The sequence below is a fragment of the Equus asinus genome, chromosome 1 (assembly GCF_041296235.1).
Source record: "Equus asinus isolate D_3611 breed Donkey chromosome 1, EquAss-T2T_v2, whole genome shotgun sequence".
Taxonomy (NCBI): domain Eukaryota; kingdom Metazoa; phylum Chordata; class Mammalia; order Perissodactyla; family Equidae; genus Equus; species Equus asinus.
This window is the reverse complement of record NC_091790.1, coordinates 100925234-100948396: the sequence shown is the minus strand read 5'-3', so window position 1 is coordinate 100948396 and position 23163 is coordinate 100925234. Positions and strand designations below refer to the sequence as shown.

The 23163-nt window shown below is 46.5% G+C and overlaps 1 protein-coding gene across 1 annotated transcript in view; it reads right to left on the bottom strand.

Moving 5' to 3' along the window:
- The window catches only part of NUDCD3 (NudC domain containing 3), a 94757-nt gene that overhangs the window by 5412 nt on the left and 66182 nt on the right, over nucleotides 1–23163 (bottom strand). Inside the window, exons 4-5 of the mRNA XM_014828259.3 lie at nucleotides 10448–10591; nucleotides 250–438 (exon numbers count right to left, since the gene is read on the bottom strand). Of these exons, the coding sequence (XP_014683745.1) occupies nucleotides 250–438; nucleotides 10448–10591 (333 nt within the window). The remainder of the gene's footprint in view (nucleotides 1–249; nucleotides 439–10447; nucleotides 10592–23163) is intronic.

The window sequence follows — 23163 nt, the reverse complement described above, 5'->3', positions numbered from 1 at the left end:
CAAGTTGTGTGCCCTGTCCACACCCAACCCCAGCACTCTCTGTCCACGTTCTGCACAGCACCCCCATCGACACCCTACCCCAGAACATCTCGTCCACACCCGGCCCCAGCACCCCCATCCACACCCCACACAGACCCCTAATCCACACCCCACACAGCACCCTATTCACACCCCACACCAGCACGTCTTGTCCACACCCCACCCCGGCATGGGCACTGAGAAGGCCTGGGAAGGGCGGGGCGCCTGTACCAGCTCGTGGCTCTGTGGCTTGCCCTGCAGCTTCTGGTGGTAGTCGAAGGTGAGCCTGTCCAGCACAGCATGCTCTTCCTCGTCCACTGTGGCCATGGATCGCTCCTTGTTGATCTGGTCAATGTCGATATGCTCCTCCCCCTCCAGGATGGCGCTCCACCAGTACTCGCCCGCCTTGCTTAGGCTCACCTGGTACACAAGGGCAGAGACAGGGTCACTTGGGGGGTGGGCACCGGCCAGCAGGCTTGGAGGGACTGGGGACCTGATGCTCCAGGACTACAGTCTGTGGCACCTGTGGTCCTCGTCTCCCAGGTCTTCTCAGAGGACAGTGACCTCATGTGCACTGGCACCCACTCTGACTGAGGGGACATTTCCAAGAGCTCTCAGCTGCCCTGCTGCCCACACCTAGTCCCACATCACGGCCTCTGGGAGACGCCACGGGAATCTCCACCCCGAACAGAAGCCTCTTTCACCGTCCTTCTGCTGGGCCCCAGCTAGCTCGCCCTCCTCCCTCCCTCTTGATGACCTTTCCTGCTTCCAAGTGCAGCATTGTCTCCTCCTGCTGGGGGACCCTGGGACCCTAGGTATCCAGGGCTCAACTCGATGATGACCATTCCCAACCAGAAGCCCAAGTGCCCTGTCCTGTTGCCTTCCTTGGCCAGGATGGCTGTGAGAGGGGATCCTCCAGGTCTGTGACCACCGCATGTGACTCACCTCCCCATCAGGGGAAGCACCACCTACCCAGACTTGGCTCAGCCCAGGGGACGTCACAAGAACTCAGAGACAGGGACTGCAACATGGGAACCAAGGCAGAACATCGGGGCTTTGCCTGAAGTTGTTGGCAAGTGCACCTGTCCCAGGGACCACATATGGAGGGCTCAGGCTGCACCCTTTCCCGTGGTCAGTGACTGGGCTCCTTGGAAGGCTCTTACAAGAGGAGCCAAGAAGTGACAGGTGGGTTGCCTACTCTCCCTCGTACTGTCCACTCTCCAATGGGATGAAACTCCCAGTCACGGAGGGACAGGGAGGTGAAGTGGACATGGCAAGCCAGCAGTGAGAGCAGCTCTCACACAGAGGATCTCCAAGAGGAGAAGGTTAACTGGCCAGTGGGAAATCCTGAAAAAGCGGACCTACAGCTGGCCCACACACAGGTGACACCCATGAGGACACCATGTGCTCCTGGTGGACGTCACTTGCAGGTCATGAGAAGTCAGCTCCAGCACTGAGAAGCTGCCAGCTCCAGCTCTGCTGCCTGAGCCCACCGAGGGCCCCTGCAGAGCCCGGGTCCAGCCAGGCCCCGAGAGCAATGAGGGGGGTGGGCATTGATGAGGGGCAGGTCACACAGGAGAGAGAATATTCAGAAAACTTGCAAGCATGGCATTAATTTCAGCACATTACAAAAATAAACCTCCCCAACTTCTGACTGTCCAAGGGGGTGTGGGGCATGAAGAGCTGAGGGGTGAGCACCCTTTGCCCGCCTATTCAGATGATGACTTCTACTCTGCCAACGTCACGGGTTACACTTGGGGTGAACCGTCTGTTTCCAGATGCTCTGTTCTGCCAGTGTCTTGCTGACTTCACTCTCCAGTTCACAGGTGGGGACCTGACCTGGCCTCAGAGACCCCAGTGCTGAGAATTCAGCCCTGTCTTTACCAAGCTGCAGATCTTTGTGTCAAGGCAATGAAAACCTTTCAAGTGGGAAATTTATTACACTGTCACTATTCCAGGAGAGATTCTCAGGCACTTACAGAACTACGAATCTCTGCAAAGAAGAGACCCTTTGGGTTTATTTTATTTGTATCTCGCTGGTCATTATTGTTGCTGAGATCTCTGTAATACGTATCGTTAAAACTCACGAGCCCCAAGTGATACACATGATCACCTCTAGGTAAAGTCAGTGCCTTGCTCGCCTCACCTAGCGCTTCAGGCAGAGCAGAGCTACGCTCGGGCCAGCAGCCACCGGATGGTATGGTGGGGGTCAGCCCAAACATTATCCGTTTGTTGGGGCTCCATTGTTGGTCCTTGTCACACAAACCGCACACAGGGTTTCCTGGCCAGGTCTAGACACACAGCTAGGCCCAACACAGCTCAGGGACACAAGAGGGCGACTCCGTGAACATGGAGCTGGTGGGCCTCACTGCCTGCGCCCCTTGTGTCCACAGAGTAAGTCCACACAGGCACTGTGCAAACCCAACAAAAATCAGGATAAGCCCAGCATCACCTTTTTTAAAAAAAAAAATTTTTTTCTTGATATGAAATTCATGTAACGTAAAATTAATCATCTTAAAGTGAACGATTCAGTGCCTTTCACACATTCACAACGTTGTGCAACCACCACCTCTATGTACTATGAAAACATTCTCATGACCGATGCCCACGAGCAGTTACTACTCCCTTCGTCTTAATGCTTCCCCACCCCAGCCCTGGCAACCACAACTCATTTATTGGCCTGTTCTGGACATTTCACGAAAACAGAACTACAACATGTATGTCCTTCTGGGCCCGGCTTCTTTTACTCAGCATGATGTCCTGGCGGTCCAACCACATTTAGAGGGTCAGAACTTCACACCTCTTTCAGGTGAACAACACAGGACGTAGTACCAAGAGGACACGGCGAAACATTCTTAGAACGGAGCTCAAGGAACTAGGTCTAGTAATAATATCTTTGAGAAAGTAGTCTGATGGCTTAATGTTTGGTTTTGATTTTTAACATTTTGTTCCTTTTTTAAAAAATCAGGTTTGTGAAGGCATAGTTTGCACAGGGTAAAATTCACCCTTTTGAGGGCACATCCTATGAGTTGTGACAAGTGCACAGCCACCACTACAACCAAGCTACACCCCTAAGGCTCCTGGTCCCCTCGGCCCCAATCCTCTCTTTGCTGACTTGCTGGTACATGCCTGTCGTTCATGGAATCACACGGCTGCAGCCTCACGTCTGGTCTTCTCCCTAGCATGGTGGTTCTGACATTGGGCCAGGCTGCGTGTGTGTCCAGAGTTGCTCGCTACACAGTGGGTCAGGGCACACCTGTCCATGCACCTGTGGATGGATGCGTGGGCATTTCCAGATTTGGGCAGTCATCTACGAGGCTGCATACAGGCCTGTGTGTGAGCATATCTCTCCCTGGTTAAGTACCTACCAGTGGGATTGTGCACGTTTAACTTTATAAAAACCATCAAACCATCTTCCAAATGGCTGCACCACTGTGCATTCCCTCCAGTAGTATATGAGGGTTCCAGGGGCTCCATATTGTCCCCAGCGCCTGGCACTGTCCATTCTTTCCAGTAGCCATCCTAACAAGTGTGAAGTGATACGTTGCTGTGGTTTTAAATGGCATTTCCTTAATAACTAATGAAACTGAACATCTTTTCACGTGCTTATTTGGCACCTCATTTCTAAAAAACATTTTATTTGGGATAATTTCAAACTTAGAAGTTGCTAAAATTACTGAAGGACAAAGAATCCACCCTTTTCCTAGATTCACCCACTGTCAACATGCTACCTTTTGGCTTTATCACCTGTGAGAAAGGATATGTATAATAATATAGTAAACCACTTCAGCTTTATCACCTGTGTCTGTACATGCTCTCACTGTGTGTGTGACGATATGTATAATATACAATAAATCACCTCAGCTTTATCATGTGTATCTGCTACACGCTCACTGTGTGTGAGGATATGTATAGTATATAATAAGTCACCTCAGCTTTATCGCCTGTGTGTCTGCACACACTCTCACTGTATGAGGATATAATATATATAATAAACCACCTTAGCTTTATGACCTGTGTCTGCACACACTCTCACCGCGTGTGTGTGTGGATATGTATAACATATAATAAACCACCTCAGCTTCATCACCTGTGTCTGCACACACTCTCACCATGTGTGTGTGTGTGGATATGTGTAATATATAATAAACCACCTCAGCTTTATGACCTGTGTCTGCACACTCTCACCGTGTGTGTGTGTGTGGATATGTGTAATACATAATAAATCACCTCAGCTTTATGACCTGTGTCTGCACACTCTCACCGTGTGTGTGTGTGGATATGTATAACATATAATAAACCACCTCAGCTTTATCACCTGTGTCTGCACACACTCTCATTGTGTGTGTGAGGATATGTGTAATATATAGGAAATCACGTGATGTTTTTTCTGAACCATCTTGGCCCTTTACCCCTAATATTTCAGTGGGAGTCTCGTTCCTGAGAATATGGAATTTCTTTAATGCAAGAACTTTAGCTCATCTTCTTTCCTGCACAAGATCCAGTCCAGGGTCCTGACCACATTTTAGTGGTCCTGTCCCCTCTCATCTGCAAAATTCACAGCCTTTGTCTTGTTTCCAAAGACCGTTCATCCTTTTGGGTTTGTCTGGTGTTTCCTCTTCATTAAACTCAGGGAAGCAGCCCTAGCAGGATGCTGTACAGGTGACGCTGTGCCCTTCCCTGGGTGTCCCACTTGTAGGCATGATGTCCCGCAGCCACATCCACTAGGGGTTCCTCCCTGATCCTATCTTCACACGATGGCAGGGAAACACTGCTTCTAGCCCCAGCAGGCACTGTGCACTGGCTGGCAGGGGGCTTCTTCTCTGTGATGGGGCCAGTCACTCCTCAGTCATCATCACCGACTCCTGGATGCCTAGTGTCTCGATGGCTTTCACTCACTCCCATTCTTGATTATGTGGTGCTCAGTGTCCCAGCTTGGCCAGTTGGGGGTGGTCGCTGTAACCTGGTGACACGGCCCCCTTCCTTGGCCTTCCTCCAGGTTCCTTTTATTGACCCACTTCCCAGACCTAGAATCAGCTTCTAGAGGGAAACACTAGACTGCTGGGTGAACAGTTTTCCAAAAATGTCCTCAAAGAAACTCTGAACTCAATGTGAATCAGCTTACCTCAGCACTCCCAACCTGTGCCGATGACTCACTAACATTTATATCTCTCTCCTTCCTTCAGCACAGAACCTCGTGTCTATTCAGGGAAGCAATGTGCCCAGCGAGGACGACGGCTCCTCACAGTTACCCATGGGATCAAGTATGGGCCGAGGAGACATCCGTGAGAGCTGTGGGATGATGCTTCTGGGGGCGCCCTGAAACAAGGACAGACGACGGGGAAAGACGACAGGAAACCTGCTCAGCTCCAGGAACTTCTGCAGGGAGAATGTGGACCGGAGTCAGACCACTGACCTGTCAGGGCTTACCAGAAGCAGCACTGCTATGAGCAACCTCTTGGTTTTTACGCTGTCAACTTTTCTCAAGCTTAAAAATTAAAGCACTGTATGACAAACAGAACATGGCAGCGGTGTGGGTGTGGCTGGGAGGCAGGAGAGCTCCCACATATTCTGAGCTCGAGACGACCGAGTGGCATTTCCATTCTCCCCACCGCAGGTCGGAGGGAATGCATGCTCTGTCCCCTGGGAGCATGGTCCACTGGTCCTGCTTGGTATATTCCTTCTGTTCACCGGGTGACTTCTCCAGAACGCTCATGAAACATGCTGCCTGAGGCCACCTACTTCTCTTAATCCCACACCTCAGCACGTCCCTGCTTGAAACTGAGCACCCAAGGATCTGACCACCTTAAGAAACGCCGAGGGTCCTGGGAGACGTGAGCACTGAAGGCCAAGGGCTCACATTTTATTTCATGGATTAGTTTTCAGGCTTTGGGCTCTTGTCAAAATTCTAACGTAATTTAACTTGCATTTTTGAAGAAGCATAATCCATAACAATGGCCACCCAGGGCCAGGAAGGGGCGAGTGGCCAGCAAGGAAGCGAAGACAGTGAACCACTTCATAAAGAGACGCATGTCCTCACCAGAAAACCAAAAGAAACAAGTGGAAGGAATGCACATGTTAGCAAAGACAAGTTAAAAAGCCCAATGCTAGTAGGCACATGGGAATCTAGTGACACCACAGAAATGTGGCGCCCTTCTGGGAGAGCCCCTGGCAAACCACCAAGGATACAGTCAGCCTATCACTCTACTTTCAGAACTGTAACTGAAGGAAATACTCTAAATGGGGGAGAGGCAGCTTGTACAGAAACATAGGTTCAAGCAGCAGACACACACACTTGAGTGAGCTTTAAGGCTGAGCCGATAAAGGGCTGTGCACACTCTGCAGTCACTGCACCAATTTTAAATGACCTGCGTGTGGATCATGTTAACGTGGGGACTGGCTTCACCTCACATATGGCTACGAATGTCTAAACCACCGTGTTGGCGGGCCTTGAGGCCTGCAGCCACCCACAGCAGTGAGGGCCGTCAGCCCTACCTGGAGGGAGAAACGAGGACAGTGAGCTGATGCGGGGTTCTGGGACAGAAGAGGCCTGGGGGGTGGGGGTGTTGATTTCACATCTCAGTAACCAAGAAAGGAGCTTGCCTGAGAGTCAAGAAGCCTCGTTTAACATTCTCGCGCGTGGGAGGGAGGGAGGCAAGAACTGTCATCCGGTTTTAGCTGCCACCCCTGCCTGCTCTGAAAGCCTGTCGGGGTGTGTCTGATGTGGATCCATGGCTTGGGCAACGAGGAAAGGCTGGCGGGAAAGTAAGCGGCACATTTGCATCGGCCTGCTGGGAGGTCAGAGGCTTGGACCAAGGACTCCGGCGAGGTGACAGGTATCCCTAGGGTCACCCCTCTTGTCCCACGTGGCCCTCACAACGATCCTGTGACATGAGGCCTGTGCTAGAGTCCTGGGGGAGGCATGACAAAGCGCTGCACACTGGGGGCTTCAAGCAAGACACTTATTCTCTCCATCTGGAGGCAGAAGTCTGACATCGAGGTGTCGCAGGGCTGCATTCCCTCTGGAGGTTCCAAGGCTGCATCTCTCCAATCTCTGCCCGGTCTTTATTTCGCTTCTCCTCTATCTGCGTCTTCTATGTGAAATCTCTTTTATTCCTCTTATAAGAACACTTGTCACTGGTTTTAGGGCCCACCTGGATAATCCAGGATAATCTCTTCACTTCAAGATCCTTAACTTAATACATACGCAAACACTCTTTTCCCCAAAACCGTCCCATTGGTGGGTCCCAGGGCTTGGCAAGGACATCTGGGGGCCCTTTTAGCCCACCACAGCCCTTGGGAGACGCGCCCTTGACTATTTTCCTCAGTCACTCTGGAGCCTAGCACAGGGCCTGGCACTGAACAATAACCAACAAACAAACGTCTATGGATTAACCACAGCTCTCAGTCTTGGTCGAAAGGATAAGTCACAGAGACCCTGAGAGGCCACAGTGATTACCAAAGCCACGTGGCCAGTGAGTGTGGCTCAGGCACAGGGTAGGCCTGCTGACCTCAGCGACCAAAAGCTCCAACTCCAGAGGCTTGAGGGAAGCAGGGCTTGTTTCTCTCAGCAAATGCAAACGGGATGTTCACACATCAAAGCAACGTACTCACTGAGCTACAATATCATCTCAGATACGTGGCCCAGAATGTCACCAATAAATAAATAATTAACTTGACAACACACCAAACCTTCAGCTCCGTAAATAGCAACGGAGTGTATTATGACTCCAGTCACAGAGATGAGCTGGCACTGGCGCAGCAGAGGTCGTGGTCGGGAGGCAGTGGAGAAGGGGAGCAGCTCCGCATCCATCAAAAGGTGCAACACCAGGTGTGCCAGGGGCTATGCTGCTGGGAAAGCTCCAGAAGAGGATATACTGCTCTAAATAATTCCTCTTCTTTTTCTACAAGTAGTGAAACTGCATTAGAAATGTGATGCCATCTACTGAAGATCAAAATTCTAAGGGACCGTGGGAAAGAACTTGTGCAGCACCCGGAATCCCCAGAGAAGTTTTCACGTGGACTCCACCGGGTTAGTGGGGAGAGAACACCCAGAAGCCGCGCACACAGCCAGTGACAGGTGCATCTCAGCCCGCAGCCACTTCTGCTTTGTTATAATTCCTCGAGCAGCAGGTGCCTGGCAAAAGCAACCTGCAAGACTAATAGGCAGCCAGGACCTAGACCACAGGAGGACATGTGGGGACCGCAGGGCCCAGGCGCGTGACCACTAAGCTGCAGACCACTCACTCGGGCCATGTCAGCAAGGTCAGCAAAGAAGGCGATGCACGTTTCCTGGCCTACCCGCCCAGGCTGCCCTCGGCACACTGCGAGGCACTCGCGGCCAGCCCCCGGCCCGCTCCCTGCCCTCTCAGGGCGCCTTTCAGCTAGAAAGAGGAGAGGGAGGGAATGGGAAGCCTCTGGGTTCGGGGTCTGGCTCCACCCCTGGGCAAGCTACTTGCCCTCTCTGAGCCTCAGCCTCTCAACTTGTAAAACGAGCTTGTGGAGAATTAAACAGCATTACCAGACACCTCACAGAGCCTGGCTCAAAGTGTGCTCAATAAATGGGGGCCGTAATTACAAGGAGTTAATGCTCTGGTCACAAGCCATATCCACATTCAGACACAAGTATACAAAACACATATGGCTCTGGATCAGCCATGAAGAAGTCAGCGCCACGACTATCAATGGAAAGAGGTGCATTACCTAGTAATGATCACGTTTCTACAGAAGTAAAGTAAAAGGAATCCTCTGTACACTGATTATAACCCTGACGAACTGCAGTAGAGCACTGCGGACCTTCAGAGGCCAGTGACGAGGCAGGCAGGTATGTCCCAGGCAGGCACACAGGTTTACAGAGCTGAAGGCAATGCCAAGAAAGCCCATGTGGCAAACGCTTCCCAGAAGCATCCCTCACGGAAGCGCAGTGTAACCAGTTACCCGCCGGGACTGTGTGCACTGCACTGTAGTCAATCAACCTCACACGGAGGTCCAAGGCCCATGGATGACAGGGCACCCAGGATCTTGGGTCCACATTCCATAAGGCTACCTGAGCTGTCAAAGCTGCACCTGGAGAGGGCGAGCTGCCAGCCACTGGCTCTTGCTGGCTACTCTCGCAATCTCAGGAGGCGGGGTAGAGGGGTTTGCAAATGAGAGCACCTGGTGATATAAACAAGTGGCCACAGTTTGGGCAATAGTTCTGGTGTGTTGGGGGGGTAGGGAGGCATGGGGGTGATGGGACAAGGGGGAGAGTGTCATGACTGTCACACAATCACGGAGAGAAGCAGAAACCTCAGAAGAGCATGGGAGGTGCAACAGAGCAAGGTTTAGAATGAGAATTGGGCAAACTTGGCCCCATGCTCTGCCCCCTGGTGTCCTTGTCATGCTTAGGGGACCTTGTGTGTGCTCGGGGATTCCAGGCGCACCAATACTTCCAGCCACCCCAGCACTGAGAGAATCCTCTCTGTTCCATGGGTTTTGCATGTCCCTGCAAGCTGAGGGCAGACAGAACAGAGCCCCCATGGGCCTTGTTGGTCAGCATCAGGCCAGCCGGCCCATAGGTACCTATTCCCAAAGAGAGGCGGATCTTGATGAAACTGAAAGAAACGTTTCTTTCTTTCCTTATTGCATGGCTTGCACATATGAAGAACACAACTGAATAAAATTCTGAGGTTTTTTTTTGTCCAAAGACTTGGTGTTTTTCTTTTCATTCTTGCCCCTTTCACCCTGGTTAGGCATCCCAGCTAGCGGAAAGAGGAAGCGAGTGAACTCACATGTCGAGCTCCCTTGGCTGTATGAAGCCTCCCTGGGCAGTGCCCACTGACCAGGCACAAGGCTCTGATAGAGGAAGGATGGAGCCCTCAAAGATTCTAGAAAGCGGAATACGTAAGTTCTGCTTGGACCCTGCACCCTCAGCTAGTTTAGCCAGTTGAGATCCACTTTGTCAAATAAGCCTGTCTGTTTGAATTTATTAACTCTGCATCCTCCAGACTGGCGTCCATGAAATTTAAACTGTTTTTCCATTTTTAACCTATTTGGTTTTGGCCTAGATGTAACCAAATCACTGGAGAGAAGCCCCTGGGACTGAGGGGACATGTTCCGTGTGAGCACAGCCACGCTCTGGGGATGGCCCCCCGCCAGCACCTCCTCTGTGGTAGCCACATGTGGTCTGTGCGTGGGCACTCGAGCACTCGAGTTTCTCTGTGAGACAGGACCCACCTCAAACAGCCAGGCAGTAGGACCCTGAGGAGCCAAGGCTGCAGATGCAGGAGTGACAGTCGGCTGAGGACCATGCATGTGCCCTCCAAGCTGTGTGCAAAACACAAAGGAAACTCTGCCCCAAGAGGAGGAATCAATGTCCTTACTCCTTGGGTATAAAGCATCACGGTAGGTTTGAGGCCACTTGGGAGCTTGCGCAGAGGCCCACACTTACCAAAACGCACTTCCCAGGCTCAAGGCTCCAGAGAGAGCTCTCAGTGTTGATCTTGTGGGTGAACTTTCCTTCCATGAGGACACGCTCCCCATTCCCCTCTAGTACAGCCACCCGGATGGAGCTGCTGCTGAGGGCCACCGAGACCTGGAACAGAGCAGAAGAGAATCATTTCATGTGGGAAGGGTTGACCAACATACTCCAAAATGGGAGGGGACGATGGTTTGCAAGGTGCCTAACTACGCACTGCAGGAGAACAAGATGCAAGACCGTCCTTGGGGGTCACCAGGCATTCTGAGTGAAGAAAATCCTACCAACCAATTTACATCCGAAGCAGCCTATGCATCACCATCTCCTTCAAGTAAATGCACTAGAAGATCTGTTTTGACATGCGTAACGGTAACGTGGAATGCTTTGTGGAAACTGCTGGTTTTCCACCCAAATCCCTTCTCCAGTTAAAGGAGCCCAGTTCTCATGGTGGAAGGCAAGAGGGCACACAGTGGTAGGGATATGCACCCCTCCATTCTCATCTTGCTGTTTGGACAATGTGCCCAACAGCGCTGAGTGGCCGCGTGTCCTGCACGGCTTCCTTCCATGAGCCACTGTGCCATTTCTGTGGCCACAGCTCAGCCTTCACTCAGGAGAGTGAGGCCAGGTCCTCTAGTTTTGCATTTTGTCTTTGTTCCCTGGGAATTCCAGCCTCTACAAGCCTCAGCTCACTAACCTCTCCTCTGTGACCTGTGCTGGGCAGTCTCCTTCCTCCTGCGCCGGCAGCGCCCCTTCCCTGCTCTCCCGCATCTGTCTCTACAACTGCACTGGGAGCCGCTAGGCTGGGTGCTTGCTTCACACATGTACCCCAGCCAGGAGGATCCAAAGCCCGTGTGCCCCAGGGGGTTCATTGGATCAGTAATCGGAAAAGGAAAAAAAATAGAACTCTTGTTTCTATTTTGTTTCACTTCTTTTTAAGTTCTAAAATCTCTGTGTTTTATAATATAAACATATTTTTATAATAGTATTTGCATCAAGTATGTGTTAAATTAACAGTAACTGGAGAGGAGAGCTTAGGCCTTTCTAAAGGCACATGGTGTCAAAACCGGTTGGAGATGGCCCTCCCACGTTGCTTGGCAAGTGCTCATTAAATGCTTATAAAGTGCTTGAAAAGAAACTCTCAAAGCCTCAGAATTGTCAAACTGGAGCTTATATTTGTCAATGGAATCTGATACTGTAACCTACCTATATTTTAAGTATCTACAAATAAAATATGGAAAGGGGAGGGATGATGTTCCGGAGTTGCCACCGTTAGGCAGCTTCAGAGTAAAACAAGAAATCCTAACTGTATGTGATGGAGGAGAGAAGGGAACAAAAGAGCTGCCACAGAGCACAGTGGCCTCTGGGTGGACAAGCTACCATGCACGCTGCATCCATATGCAGGCTCTGGGGGCATCCTGTGAGCCACAGCTCCACCCGCACCCAACTTCTGGGAGGATTCACTGTTTCCCTGGCTGATTCTGCAAAGCCACGGGCACCACCCAGCTTCACTCTCGGCGTCCAACAGCAAACATGTCAGCAGCCCAGCACACCCCAGATCATGAACTCGAGTGTGTGGGGAACACCTGACAGAGTAGGTCGAGGCTCGTCACTCCTGGCCTCTCAGGAGCAAGCTCACTTTAACAAATAAAATCCTCCCAGCCAGCTTTACATAAGACGATAATCTCCAAATTTGGGCATGCTTCTTACAATGCTCATCTCTTGCACAACAGGGAATGAGCTAGGGCACCAAGGGGGAACCAGACAGGAAATGTTTCCAGGAGCTCCAGGTCAAGATGTCACCCTAGGAACAGGCTCATCTCCCAAACTCTGTGACCCATAGAGATGACAGGAACAAAGCACCAAGAGAAAAGCCTAGACAACACAAGGGAAGAAGTAGGAGGCGGGGACAGACGAGCTTTCAACAACTCTGTGGAGACAAAGGGGAGGAGCATGGGGAAAGAGTACACAGCAGGGATGAGTGACAAGTTTGCATCTGGGAGCTCACAGCTGCAAGGGGCCTCCAGCGGGCTGACAGCAGGTACACAGGGCTGAAGTGGAGCAGCCAAGAGTCAGTCCATAGGACAACGTGTCAGTGGAGGCCCCATCAGAAGGGAGAGGAACCCACTGTGTGCTACAAAGGCACTGCTCCAAAGAAACTGACCAGCAGTTTGAGGGGACTGGTGTGGATGCCCAGCCCCACAGGCTGTAAAGTAAAGCTGACCAGGTGACCCGTCAGCTCTCAGCAGTGGTGTGAAGAGTCAATCCCAGACATATAATGGAGAAAACCACCAACACTGTCCCATACTCAAAAGAATAAGGAAAAAAATTTTTTACTAAAAAAACTAACAAGGAACTAAGGATTGCATCCTATGAGGAAGACCAGAAGGATGAAAAAGAAAGACTTAGGTAAAAAAACAAAAATAGATTAAAGAGCTATTTAGGAAAAAAGGAAAATATTTCCAATTTATATCCTCAGATCTAAGAAGTACTGTATCTATAAAACCAGAATAAAATATGAAATAGAACAATTAGACAAAACAAAAGAAAAAATGATTAGAACTAAAAACACAGTGGCTAAAATAAAATTTTCGATAGAAAGGCTGGAAGCTAAAGTCAAAGAAATCAAGGTAGAGACAAAGACCAAGTCAGGCAATCAGTTCAGCATTCCAGAAACTGTGATAGCAAGAAGATGATTTTTCAGAGCTTAAGAAAAACACGCCTTCAGATGGAAAGGACCCACTGTAGCAGAATGAAAGATGATTTACACAAACTTTTGGCATTTCATAACACTGAATATTTAAAATAAGGTCTCAAAAGTTCCAAAGAGAAGGAAAAAAGAAGTTTACTCACAAAGAAGCTGAATGGAAGAGATTTCTAGAATCTGCAACACTGGACGTAAGAAGACAAGAGAACAACGCCTTCAATCTTCTAAGGGGAGAATTTTTTTACAGTTAGAATTCTATCCATATCCAACCCATGAAATAAGCGAAAGGTTAAAATAACTACATTTTACGACATTCAAGAACCCTGTATTTACCACATATCATTTTGAGACAGTTACTGGAGGCTATACCAAAAAAAAAAATGAGGATAACAAGCAAAACAGAGGAAGATTCTGGGTGAAGGGGGTCAAAAGGTACAAACTTCCAGTTGTAAGATGAGTAAGTTTTTGAGATCTAATTAATGTACATCATAGTGACTACAGTTAACCACGTATCCTATATTTGAAAGCTGCTAAGAGAGTAAAACGTAAATGTTCTCATTACAAGAAAAAAATCTGTAAGTATGTGAGGTGATGGATGTTAACTGAACTTATTGTGGCGATCAATTCACAATATATATACATATCAAATCATTATGTTGTACATCTGAAACTAATACAATGTTATATGTCAATTGTAACTCAATAAAAGTAGAAAAAAAGAAAGAGGAAGATCCAACAGGGATGCAAAACACAGGAATTTAATCTAGAAGTGCCAGGAAGTTCCAGAATGGGAGCTGTATAGCACAACTGGAAAATAGTCCAGATCGGTGTCACAGGTGAGAGGGCTTCAGGATAGGGGTCTCCAGGAAGAAAGTAATTTCTAGACAATACATAGAACTAGTGAAGGTCTGGGTAATTCTTAGGCTATGATGACATTGTACTATTTTTGATAAGGTTAAAAAGAGAGAGAGAGAGAAACTCCAGAAAAACAAAAAACTACAAAACAAATTCCGATTCAAAGGGATGCTAGAGAAAATGGTGAAGTAAAGACGTGCAAAAAAGCTCTCTTCCAAAAAAGTAATAAGCACATTGGTAAAAACTGCCAGTATCTACTTTTTCTGAACTTTGAAAACTAACCAAAGGTTTGCAGGAACCCAGGAAGTGTTTATGCAAGAAAAACGACTGCATCTTTGTAAGAATGAGGTTTTTTTGTGACATTTTAACTTACTCTAGACCCATTCTAACTCTCCAGCTCCTTGACAGCCCGTATTCTTGGTGTAGCCTGGCAGCCATCAGAGGAAGCATAAGGGAGCTGGAGCTCTTTCAAAGTTTCATTCCCAAGGAACTGTCATTATTTGGCTTGTGTGATGGTTCCCTGGAAGATCCCACTTGTAAGCTTGTCTGTTTTTGACCAAACTCAGCAAAGCCTTTTACCCAGGGAGTGTTTGCTGAAAACAATTACAGGCAAGTGTTTTAACTTTGCAGCTCACTGAGGTGGTAGATAACAGCTGAGGCAAAAAAAGAAAAAGGAAAAAAAGGAAAAGCTGGGGAATATAATATCTGTGCAAGCTTGGAAACACTTGGAAATATTCCTAGGAATCTAGAAGGACATATGAATGTACAGGGCTGTGTGTATGCTCAGGAAAAACCTGCAAAAGCCCTAAGCTCTCACCACTGGCTGACCTGAGACTCTGTATGAGCAGAAAGTGAAGCTTATATTGGCAGAATTTTCAACTGCTGCATTAAGTGTCAAAGGCATGCCCCAACATGTACATGGAGCCCCTTGGCAAAGACTTTAAATCTTTATTAAGATTTCTCACTTCCAGGTGTTTAAGGAAAACTTTGTCCAATCATTAGCTGACCACTAAGCTCACTAAGTAGAGACTTCACTGGCAGCACACAATAAAGAACATAGACTTCAAAAAATTAGGTCAAAAAAGTCATTAAACAAACCAGAACTAGATAAAGTATCAACAACAACAAACCATGGGGAAAAGGGAGAATCTGATTTCCAGAGTTGAAGCACTGTTATTTAAAATGTCCAGTTTTCAAAGAATTACATGACTCACAAAGAAACAGGAAAAGATGGCCCATATACAAGGGATAAAAGCAATCAATAAAATCTGTCCCTGAGGAAGTCCAGACATAGACTTAGTAGAAAGTCTATAAATCAGCTATTGTACATATAATCAAAGAGCTAAAATAAACCATGTGTAAAGAACTAAAGGAGGGCTAGCCTTGGTGACCTAGTGGTTAAGTTCAGCACACTCCACTTCAGTGGCCTGGGTTGAGTTCCCGGGCGCAGACCTACACCACTTGTCTGTCAGTGGCCATGCTGTGGCAGCAGCTCACATACAAAAAGAGGAAGATTAGCAACAGAAGTTAGCTCAGGGAGAATCTTCCTCAGCAAAACGAGAAAAAAAAGAACTGGAATTCAAAAGTAACTGAAAAAAAACTGAAGTGGAAAAACCCACTAGAGGGTCTCAAAAGCAAATTTTAGCAGTTACAAGAACAGATCAGCAAACGTGAAGATGGGTCAATTGAGATTACTCAGTCTGAGGAGCAGAAAGAAAACAGAATGGAAAAAAGAACAAAGGCTCAGAAACCTGAGGGACACCATTAAGCATACCACCACAGGAATAATGGGAGTTACAGAAGGAGAAGAAAGAGAGAAAGGGCAGAAAGAATACTTGAAACAATAATGACTGACAACTTTTCAAATCTGACCAAAAAATTAATCTACATATTCAAGAAGCTGAATGAACTCCAAGTAGAATACACTCAAAGACATCAAGACATAGATGCATCAAAATCAAGCTGTCAAAAAAGCCAAGGACAAAGAGAGAATCTTGAAAGTAGGAAGAGAAAAGCAACTCACCACATATAGAGCATCTTCAATATGAATAACAGCCAATTTATTATCAGAAACTATGGAGGCTAGAAGGCAGTGAGATGAAGTATTCAAAGGGCTATTTGGGGAAAAAAAGTCAACCAAGAACTCTATATCTGGCAACACTATCCTTCAAAAATGGAGGAGAAATTAAGGCATTTCCAGATAAACAAAACCCGAGAGACTTCATCCCTAACAGGCCTATCTTTTCTTGCAAAAGCCCTATGAGAAATACTAAAGGGAGTCATTCTGGCTGAAATGAAAGGACACTGATGGTAACTTGAATCCACAGGAAGAATAAAGAGCCCTGGTAAAGATAAACACGAAAGACAGCACAAGTGTATCTTGCGTGCATTAACTCCCTTTCTCTTCTGATTTAAAAAACAACAGCATAAACCACAAATAAAGATACAAAGGAGCGGAGCACAGAGGGTTATTATACTGAGCCAGTTTTTGGTACATGTTGAGATTAAGTTGGTTTAACTAATCTGAAGTAAACTGTAACCCCAAGGACAAACACTAAGAAAATAATTCCAAAAAATATAATAAAAATCAAAACAAAACAAAAAATGAGGGAATTAAAATATGACACTAGGAAATATCTATTTCACATAAAAGAAAGCAGTAACGGAGGAACAAGGAAACAAAAAATTTCAAAACTTACTACAAAAACACAATAATCAAAACAACATGGTATTGGCATACAGACCGACATACAGATCAATGGAACAGAATGAAAAATTCTGGTTGGTTGATTTTAGACAAGGGTGCCAGGCAATTCAATGGAGGAAAGAACAGTCTTTTCAACAAATGAGACTGTGACAACTGGATAGCCACATGAAAAGAATGAAGTCCAACCACTCTCTCATACCTTATACAAAAGTTAACTCAAAATAGATCAAAACCCTGTATGTAAGAGCTAAAACTACACAACTCTTAGAAGAAAACAAAAGTGTAAATATTCACGACCTTGGATTAGGCAATTGTTTCTGAGATACGACACCCAAAGCACAGGCAACATGTAGGTAGGTAGGTAGATAGATAAGACTTTATCAAAACTAAGACGTTTTGTGTTTCAAAAGACATTATCTCTTAAGAAACTGAAAAGACAACTCATAGATTGGGAGAAAATATTTGCAAATTATCCGACAATTATTTTTTTTTTTTTTTTAAAGATTTTATTTTTTCCTTTTTCTCCCCAAAGCCCCCCGGTACATAGTTGTGTATTCTTCGTTGTGGGTTCCTCTAGTTGTGGCATGTGGGACGCTGCCTCAGCATGGTCTGACGAGCAGTGCCATGTCCGCGCCCAGGATTCGAACCGACGAAACACTGGGCCGCCTGCAGCGGAGCGCGCGAACTTAACCACTCGGCCACGGGGCCAGCCCCCACCGACAATTATTAATTATCTAGAATTAAAAAGAACTCTTACAACTCAAAAATAAAAAGACAATTCAACTAAAAAATAGGCAAAGGACTTAAATAAACATTTCTCTAAGGAAGACACACAAATAGCCAATAAGCATATGAAAAAATACTCACCATTATTAGTTATCAGGGAAGTGCAAACCAAAACTATAATGAGATACCACCTCACAGTCATTAGACGGCAACAAAAACAAAACAAAAAATAGACAATAAAGTGTTGAGGATGTAAAGAAATATGAACCCTCATATATTTTTAGTGGATATGTAAACTGGTGCAAGCACTCTGGAATACAGTTTGACAGTTCCTCAAACAACTAATTATGGAGCTACCATATAACCCAGCAATTCCACCCCTAGCTACATACCCAAGAAAATTGAGAACGTGTCAATATATGGGGGTAGAGGGAAAGACTAGGGTGCAAATGGGTGCACAGTGGGGAGTACAGAGATGCCTCCTCTTCTCCAGCCTCATCCCATGTGCTAAGTCCTGAGACACCAGTGAAGGACCACTGAGGTCCCAGTGTAGGAACAGGGCTTGAGACCACCTTGGAAAAAGTATCATGTTCAGGAAGACGTCCTGTCACAGGCTAGAAGCTATCACCCTGGGGTGCTGACAAGGACCCTATCACAGAGGCCCCTCTGAGACCAGCAACAACACTCTGCAAGCTGAGAGGTGTGGCCCTTACCAACCAATAAATAAGATAAAGATACACACGTGAATGCGCTGTGAATGGATATATCCAAAGAACACATCCAGATTTACTAAGTATAATTAAAGTTATATTCAATACAGGAACTTGTTTAAAACTCAGAGCACTCCCCACCAACAGCCCAAACTGCCCTTTATCCATATATGACAATTTGTAGCAGATTGTAAAATACAATCTAGACCATTGTCTTAAAATTACAATTTTTAAAAATCACCCTTAGGGGCTGGCGTAATGGTTAAAGTTCGGTGTGCTCTGCTTCAGCGGCCTGGGTTTGCGGGTTCAGATCCCAGGCAAAGACCCACACCACTCATCAGTCATGCTCAGGCAGCAACCCACGTACAGAATAGGGGAGTACTGGCAAAGATGTTAGCTCAGGGCTAATCTTCCTCAAGCAAAGAAAAAAGAACAACCCAACATTAGTGTCCATTTTCAGCTTCAGTTTTAGCTCTATAATTTTGTTCAATTTCAAGTCCTAGCTGTAGTTTTTGAACAGCTACATTTTGGAGTGCCTTTACCTAATAAAATACAATAGGAAAATCAATTGTGAGTGATAAAATTCATACTGTGTTAGTCTGTTGACTATTAACAAATGAGATGGGGCCCAAACTGCCAGAGAGAAGGGCCTCCTATGAGGGAAACAAATCATTTCATTTCTCTAACAATTAAATTGGAAACCATTAGTAGAATTTAGACAAAACTGCTTTAATGGATAAGAAGATCGAACTGGGTTAAAAGGCAGCAAAGGTTCAAGCAACTGACCCTCAAAGAAGCTCCATCAAAATGCAACCTGCTCCTTTCTAATCCTGGTTCAAATTCCACAACTCATAAGAAAAAAGAATGACAATGTGACTACATAAAAATTAATAAGTCCTGCAAGGAAAAAACACCACGAACCAACTCAAAAGATTAATAACAAAATAGGACAACAGATCTACAATACATATCACAAAACGCTTATCTTTCTAATATATAAAGAGCTCCTAGAAATCACTAAGAAAAAGAGCAATGACCTAATAGTAAATGGGCAAAAGATATAGACAGTTCAAAGGAAAGACACATGTAAAAATATGCACAACCTCACTCATAAGAGAAATACAAATTCATATTATACCTAGATGCTATTTTTCACCTATCCAACTTACAAAACCCAAGAGTTTGATAACATGCTACTTTTAACAAATTTTGTGAAAACCAAGGACTCCGGGACTTCGCTGATGGGAATGTAAATTAGTACAATCCTTATGGAGGGCAATTTAGCAGTATCTATAGAAATTAGAAATACCTTTTAATACCATGTATCTTTCAATCTGGCAATTGCACTTCATGGAATCTATTCTATACAGAATGCATATATGCAAAATGAAATTTATTAAAGGGCATTCATTGCTTTATTGCCTGTAATAGCAAAAGATTGGAAACAATCTAAATGCCAATTACCAGGGGACTAGTTTAGTAAGCAGCCTGCCGCTTGAAAGGGGCAAAAGCAGAGACTGGAGCCCTGGGTGGAAGGGGTGATGAGCTCAGGGCACTTGCACTCTCAGGGTTCTGCCAGCCTGAGCCAGATGACATGGGAATGGGAACATATCATCTGTGCTGAAGATGGAGACGTGATAATACATATTCATGCTTGATTTTATACACATAAAAAATATCTGAGAAAATATCTCAGAAACTAGTAACGTGATGACTGAGGTCAGGGTGGGAGCTGGTACAGGACAGAAGGACAGAGGCAGGACAGAGAATTTTCGTTGCACATTTTTATACCTTTGAACAGGTAAATGTGCTTTTCATTCAAAAATTTAAAATTAAAGTAGATAAATGCAGCCTATTTCTGTTACAGAAGTTTCCTGTAATAAAAAGTCTTCCTACATTTTTCCTAAACACATTCTAAGAAGGGAACACCATGTAACTGAGCTTGTAGCACAAATTCCAGCAGCTGCATCAAGCTCAGGGGCAAGGCATCACTGTACAAGATCTGCCCAGGGGCCTTGGTGCTGTTCCAGAAGGTTCCCATAGGGGGGACAGAGAGGGTCATGAGCCCACCAGCTGGCAGGACCTCATTAGTCAGCAAAAACCACTCACTCTCCTAGAGGAAAGAGAATATGGAGGAGGAAATAAATTCACTTGTCATTCAATGTCATCCAGTCATGAGTTCATTTGCAACAATATCATGACATTTCCCACTCAAAAGACGATTGAGCAAACAGGGTGGGGGTGGGGGCCAGGTGCTGGGCTCCACTCCGCCACCATCTCACCAGATGGTCTGGGGCCTCAGCGGTTTACATCTCCAGGAGAGTTTTCTCATCTGCAAAATGAAAAGTTAGACTAAAAATCTCTGGAGTTCCATTTTCTAGTATTAAAATCCTACGAGTCACGCAAATGCCAGGTTTATAACCACCCCAGCTGACTCTAGCTATCTCACAAACATCACGGCATGATCGCAAAGCTCCTTCCCCTACCACATGGCTACAGCTACACCGAGGAAAGGAAGGAGACCTCGGCTGCTCTTCCCAAGCAGAGTGGACAAAGTAAAGCACGTAGTGAGGCAAACATCTAACCCCACTTTACTAACACATGAGACCAAAGCTTCATTTTGAGAAGTTTTTCTTTAGATTCACCAGCAAATGATAAACCAAAAAAGTTTGCATGTAAAATAAGAGCACTTGAACATAAAGCATTACGCATACACTCGTCCTCCACGACACTTGAGAGGCAAATCCATTTCTCAGAAAAGAAATCAAAACAAAAAGTGAAAGAGGGGCAACTTTCTGGTGCCTCCAGCACCAAGCTACAGCTGGAGAAGAGCTCAAGTGTTACTCCATTAAACATTCAGCACCCCCACCCCTGCACACACGCAGCTACCTACAAAGGTAGAACAACTGTGACTTCACCAGCTGAGCTGCTGCAATCAGGGCTACCATCATGATGATATCTGATAGGTGCCATAGACAAAAAGCAAAAATAAATACTGCTAACAGGCAGCCATGACAGGTACCCCAGGGAACAGCTGGAAAGGAGGTAGTCCACAAGTGGCAACTCTGAGAAAAAACCCTGAGAAAAAGCCAAGAGATGAAAAATAAACTTATTCCCAGTTTAAGTGAGGCATGACTAAGACTCTTAGATCACTAAGAAATTGAGAGACCATAATTTTTTAAAAGAAGGTTGTCGTATAAGAATGGCATGGAATTTGAAAGATGCTAAGAGAGTAAATCTTAAAAGTTCTCATCACAAGAAAAAAAATGTGGTAACTTACGTGTGGTGATGGATGTTAACCAGACTTACTGTGATGATCATTTCCCAATAATACAAATATTGAATCATTATGTTTTACACCTGAAACTAATATGTCAATTATGCCTCAATAAAAAGAAAAAAAAAACGACACAGAGAAAAAAATACCATCGAAGGAGACAAAGAAAAATTGAGATGAATCAAGACTAGTGTAAGTCAGCAGGTGTCACAAAAATGCCAACACTAGATAATCAACAGCTTATGTGGAACTCGCCTCATTCGGTCCCAGTGTTACAAACACTCAGGCTCATCCACACATCTCTGGGGGGTGACAGCACTGGCTCCAGAGCAAGCCAGCCTGGGGAGAGCCTGAACAAACTGCCCTCCACCACCAAATCCTGTGCACACCGCAACTGCCTCAAAGGGTTGGCGGGGAGAGGGGCTGAGCAGTGCCTGGCTCTGAGAAAGCGCTGCATGGTGCTGGTGAAGCAAACAGACCACCCGTTTATGTTCTGCCCGGCCCCTGCCACGCCCTGGAATTGCTGTGTTGGTGCATATGCTGTCATTGCCTGAGCCCCATGGATATCAACTCCAGAACAGCAACCCTGTCCTAGTCTTGGGGACCATCATGTGCTCAGTAAATGTCTAACACAGGAATGAGCCAAACCCAGGGCATCCTTGGGGAAAGCAAGGCCTTATCTTGCTAGAGGTCACAAGTACACTGGAGAGAGACGTGGAACTGAACCTGAGGTACAACAGTCTGGCCCTCAGCGAGGTGAGACCAAGGGCAGGACTCTCCCCATGCAGTGCTGGCAGCAGAGAAGAATCCTGAGACTGACCCCCAATTCCAGCGTATACACCTGAGACGCCATTCTCAGTGGGAAGCTCTCCTGGGTGGCTGTGGGAAGTACAGCAAGAGGTGTCAGGTAATCTGAGTCTCTTGATTCCAAGAAAGAGAAAACAACTAGTTTTAGGTTAGGCCTATTACAAGTCCTTTCAGAGAAAGCTCCAGAAGTTCATGGAGAAGTCTGAAGACAGATACTAGACCAGGAAGCTTAACTGTTTTAGCCAAGTAATAAAGTGTGGTAACCAACACTTTTCAAAATTTATTCACCTACATACAAAGCAATCCTACCAAAAAATGAAATGAAAATCAACACTTGATCCACTAAACTTTAGAAGATGCTGGGCCAATTACTCTGACAGGAAGGTCAGCCTGACCCGCTATGACCTACCAGAACCAGAGGGGATGTGGTCATCGGAAGCAGGATTCTATGGGGATGACCCCTAGTTACCTGGTCTGACTTAAATCCTAAAGTCCACCTGACCAGCGGTCACTGAGCCATGGTGAGACTTCCAGGATGGGGTGGGAAGGGGTAGGAAGAGAGGAATGAGTGGACAGTGCTGATCCAGCCAGTGCCAGACCCATGACTCCCTGACCCACATCCACATGGAGCTGTGAAGGCCTAGAGGCTCCAGTCTTTCGTGCTGCAAAACAAGTCGAGTTCATCTGACACTGGCAGGAAGTTGCAGTCTTAGAGAGGCTGCCCCAGCCTCCCAGGCCCTGCACACAGGGCAGGTCTGTTTTAGGTGGAGCCCAGGGAGCCAGGGAGGGGCCTGCATTTGAAGCTTCAGGACAAGGGGCCCCAGAGGGGCTCACTCACAGCCCAGCCTGGGGATTTGCACATGTATCCAGACCAGCAGGAACTGGTACCACTTTACATGGCAA